The 5,000-nt window shown below is 35.2% G+C and overlaps 1 protein-coding gene across 19 annotated transcripts in view; it reads right to left on the bottom strand.

The window, feature by feature from the left end:
- Window positions 1–5,000, bottom strand: part of Cortactin (cortactin) — a 78,623-nt gene that overhangs the window by 69,845 nt on the left and 3,778 nt on the right. For all 19 annotated transcript variants that reach the window (XM_070113856.1, XM_070113868.1, XM_070113901.1 and 16 more), the window contains exon 2: window positions 1,314–1,481. In XM_070113856.1, coding sequence (XP_069969957.1) covers window positions 1,314–1,456 — 143 coding nt within the window. In that variant the 5' untranslated portion in view covers window positions 1,457–1,481. The remainder of the gene's footprint in view (window positions 1–1,313; window positions 1,482–5,000) is intronic.

Raw genomic sequence — 5,000 nt, 5'->3', positions numbered from 1 at the left:
ACTCATGGCCAGTGGACCAAACCTGGCTCTCAGGAAGCTCTCATGTGCCCCACAGGATATATAAGAAGACTTATTAGCCTGGGAAATTAACCCAGTGCCGACGGGTAAAAATGTTTGGCAAGTGGATATAAGAACATGATTGTTGGCGCGCATTGGCAGTTTCCCGTTTTTGCTCAGCTTGATCGGTAGTTTGCGAGTGACATTTGACACCTAAAAGCTTTTATTTTGCTATAATTTATAAAAATATTATAATTTTGAAGGTTTACTTTCATTATAGGAGCCATTGCCTAAAATCTTAACCCACTAACGATAGGTGTCCCACATATGAGACACCCAAAAAAATAAACATTCATGGGCGTCTCGCCAGTGTGATGCTGTATTGGGGTTCATGCTCTGACGCAGCAGTGGGCCGCGGCAATTTTGTAGCCGCCTGGAATCTTTTATTTCTGCTTCAAAATATACCAACGTTAATGGGTTTACCATAAAAATGGAGCCGCTACTATCAGAGAAAAACAAACTCCATCTGACAAGCCAGTGGCGCGGGAATGGGCATGATAAGATGCCATCTGTGTCTGGGTCCACAACAGCCATGGCATGTACGTACATGCCACCCATCAGCTACAGGTTAAGATCACTATGATGGAAATTAATGTTAGATATATTTTGTTACTATTGATGTTATCATTTAAAATCAAATTTTAAAAAATCAAATTTACATACTTGTAAGTACTGTAGGTTTTAATTGTGTTGGCCCTCAAGATGGTAGTAAAAATGAAAAGTGGCCTATAAATGTTTTTTAGTTTGACAACCCTATTCTAAAGCTTAGCTTGGGATTACAAAATACTTGTTTCCATGGGTGATCCAGACAAAAAACAAAGTCTCAGTGATGGAGAGGCTATGAATTGGCAGTGGAGGCTTTCACATAGCTGCTCCCTTTTCTGCAATAAGCAAGCCAGCTCTCAAAGGACATGAAGAACTAGAGAACTAGGCAAACTAACCTACAATAATCACTACATCATTCCTCCCAGAGTGATACATCTACAAAAAAAAAACATTCATAAAGCATTTATTTCTTCTAAAATTCACTACAATCGGTATATGATAGCATTTTTACTGATGTATATTTGTAAAAATATATAATAAAATGATTTCTTATGCTGATGCATGAGCAAGACACTGGAACTTTCACATTTAAGAAAATGAAAGTAATTTTTTGTAGATATGATAAAATGTGACTAATCAAAAAAACAGAAGGCAACCCCTTAACCACTAACCATATGCTGAATAGCACCACCCCACAGCTACAGACTTACTTAATAGCACCGATGTCGCGTTTTGTGCCATATCTTTGCTCCTCTTCTGTCATGTTGTTGACGTAATCTGCATCAGTCTCCCAATCGTCATCATCGTTACCATTGTCGATAACAATCTGATGACCAGCTTGAGCTTTCCACATTGTGATGAAGTGCTTCTCTTCTACTCTGAGGGGAGGGGAAGAGCAACTCAGAAAGACTATACACCAGAGAATGACCTGAAATTACATCAGCTATCTGCTGAATGTTCATTGAAAACTGATCATTTATGAAAATATATTAAGAAAATCTTGCATATATTGCCTTAATTGGTAACCATAATTGATAACATTATAAGGAATAAAATAGTAACTTGCTTAGTTAACAGTAACTTTCAAAAGAAATAGGTTTTCATATCTACCTCAGCACATGGAATGATAAACAATGTTTCTAACCTTATCAACAAAACTGAATTATCTGTATCATTCATGATAATAAAATTACCAGATCATTAGTCTCTTTATGAGATTTATTTATGTATCATGGACTAACTTCATCAATTGCATTGTTTATACACTATAGTGGTCACACCATTAAAACCAATACATTACAAATCTGAAAACCTAACCTCTGTCCATTCAGATTTGAGAGCTGGAGGGACACAAAGCTTGAATAGTATTGATAGACACAAACAGGTGAAGGGTGTTTGCAGCATAGCGATTCAATTTGGCTACCAAACAAAAAGGACAGGTCAGTGAAGGAACACTGCCTGGTAACTAATTGGCATCAGGTATATGCACTTTCCATTGTAGTTTTGCTTTGTCAATTTTGTTTACAAACAGATCACTTCAGTAAGACTTAGTCACCTAGGTGTATATTAAAAAGCTTAGTTTTCAATACTATAACGAGTCTATAATTAGTTTTCCAACAATTATTTACATCGTTCAATCCATTTTCTAGCCCTGATTTCCAGGGGGAATATCAAATTCCCTGGATTACCAAAAGGACTTGCCACTGCTGCCTGACAGCACTATTTGACATTTCTGGGCACTTTTAAACACTAATAAGGCTCTCTTACTTATCTTTTGCTCAACTGAGCCTCAGTGGCCTCCTAAGGCAATCTATTCTATTATCAAAAAAATATAACATAAAATAATAATAAGAGTAATTAAAAAAAAAATAAAAAATCATGATGCTTGTTTGAATTTCAAAACCGATCAACTTTAAAGGCCTAATCAAACTAGTACTTTTTGTTAATTTTTGCATTTCCAAATGAGCTTTTTGCACTATCTTCTACTTTACTGACAGACCAAAACCCAAACAAACTTCACTCAATATGGATTTTTTTGACATAATGGATTTTCTTGATACTGAGATACTGATTTTCACATAGAATTGAACTTCAGCCACTATTGCCTTTTATTAAATCATTTAGATGATTTTCAATAAATCTCAGAAATATGCAAATATTTCATGATGACACTTCCTTATGGGCTTGTCCCATGAAACTCATAATTATTAGGTTACAAGCTTATAAAAAGTTAATCACTTGCAATAATACCACAATTGCAGTTATTGTACCCCTATGCTTCTAATAACCACAATATATGAGTGCTATCATATTTTTCACTTTTATGGTGTTGACTACATTATATAGATTATAATTTATTTTTTTTATGATATAGTGCACATTGGGACTATCATGTCAAGATCGTTGACTGTACTTCAAGTTAAAATAATGAAAAGTTATGTATATCTGCAGTACATCTATAATTCTAAAAAAAAATCCCCCAAAACGCAATCGCACAAGTGACAGAAACACTGTTCCATGTCTTACTCCCACGGTAGAAAGAATGACGCGGGTTGTGAACACTCAAGAGCTATGTCAGACACTGGTAATCGAAGGTAGTTCAGTGGATATGAAAATCCAAATTATACGTTAAGTAATATAATATAAATGAATGTTTATGGGCAGATTGTGTATGAGAATATAGTATAAAGTGAATAATACAATCCAAATAGAAAAAAAAAAATCTAATCTAGTAATTCTTAAGAGAGATAAAATACTAGTAGTTATCATGACTTCAATGGCAGTAATGTCACATGACATACATGTGCAGTCTGAGGGAAGTTGCTTTGAAAGCTGCACGTGGACTTATACTAATTCAGTGATTTTTCGACTTAGTGCATAGACACATTTTGCGGACAGGGACTCTGCTTCAGCTGGGCATTTGTCACAACTTATTTTTTAAATTTCTGATGTTACTCTTTGCCTGCACTGATCAAATCATATATTAGTTAGTGTATTCTTTACCTATCTTTATGACAGTGCCCTTAGATTTTCCCTTTCTTAGCGCAGTTATTAGATATAGTTATACCGAATATTGTATTCTTATATAGGTAAAGTTTCAACCAGCTGCCACATAAAAACAAAGAAAATATGGAAATCGCAAAGCTAAGAAATCTAGGAAACTTTTTTATGTATGTAACTATTGACACAGAAGTGTGAGAGAGCACACTGCTCTTGGAAAGAATTACTAAGGTCTTCCAGGACTTGGGTTTGGTGGCAGCAGCATTCCCACTGGTTACAGAGGCATGACCTCTTGTATAAAATATAAACGTAAATTTTTGGCGCTGGATAATCAGGCCTTTATATGCAATATTCATATCTCCAGATCTATTCTTGTGTACTGATAAGGCATCTAATGAGCCTTTTTGTTGCAAACACAGCTAATAATCTCAATTCTTTGCAGTATGATCACACACTCAGATACTAAGTTCCCTACGTATTCAACAATCCAAGTTGCCGTAACTGAGCACTAGCCAGGGGCAAACACTACATTCACCTTGGCATGCTCAGCAAGATAGAGCTAAAACCTGTGAGCACCAAGTAGACTTAGGCTTTAAGTAGTACTCTCCTGGATTCAAACCATGGTCCGCATCATCACCAAAGTGCAATAAGCGTTATTAAAATGTGTTCATAGCTTTTTGAAATATCAGAAAACACGAACAAAAAAAGCAAACAAACAATCAAAAAACAAACTTAGAAACAAACGGAAGTAACAATATAAATAAACAAAAGGTCATGGGGTACACAAAAATGATATATATGTGCTTATATACCTTATATACATACTTTTATATCACCATGTAATACTATTTCATCTTTCCACGGGGTCTGAGTGAGAAAATTGGCCCCGTGGCCCTATAGAGTTAAACACCAGTATTCTGCAGATGCAAAGAGACATGTCATAATACTGCGACGCCCGGCTGCACTGAGAAAAGGACGCGTATGATTCCTGTCCGACTGGAGAACGGTTATTTTTTCGACCAATTTTATACATTGTAAAAACCCATTAGAGCAACAATAATAGGTGAATAATAGATAATTATATCAAATACAAGTATATTGTACATGATTTGTTATTTAAAATCTATAAATAATGAAACGGAAAAAGATCGCGATTTTTAGGTCCTTAACATTTTTACGCATAGCACACGTATTTTCAATCCGATTTAACATATTATGGCTCATTTTTGTAGTAGCTGAATAATAGATCTATTACATGCTGCAATAAGGATTTGCAATATTTTCATGTGCTTCTTATAAAAGTGCCTTATATTTTCAAAATCTCCTATTAGGGTGTTTTGACAGTCACCTTTGGAAAATATTCACCCAAAAAAGAGCAAAGTCGACTTCCCCACAGT

This window comes from Penaeus vannamei, chromosome 3 (assembly GCF_042767895.1).
Source record: "Penaeus vannamei isolate JL-2024 chromosome 3, ASM4276789v1, whole genome shotgun sequence".
NCBI classification, from domain to species: domain Eukaryota; kingdom Metazoa; phylum Arthropoda; class Malacostraca; order Decapoda; family Penaeidae; genus Penaeus; species Penaeus vannamei.
The sequence above is the reverse complement of the archived record's forward strand: the minus strand, read 5'-3'. Positions and strand labels throughout refer to the sequence as shown.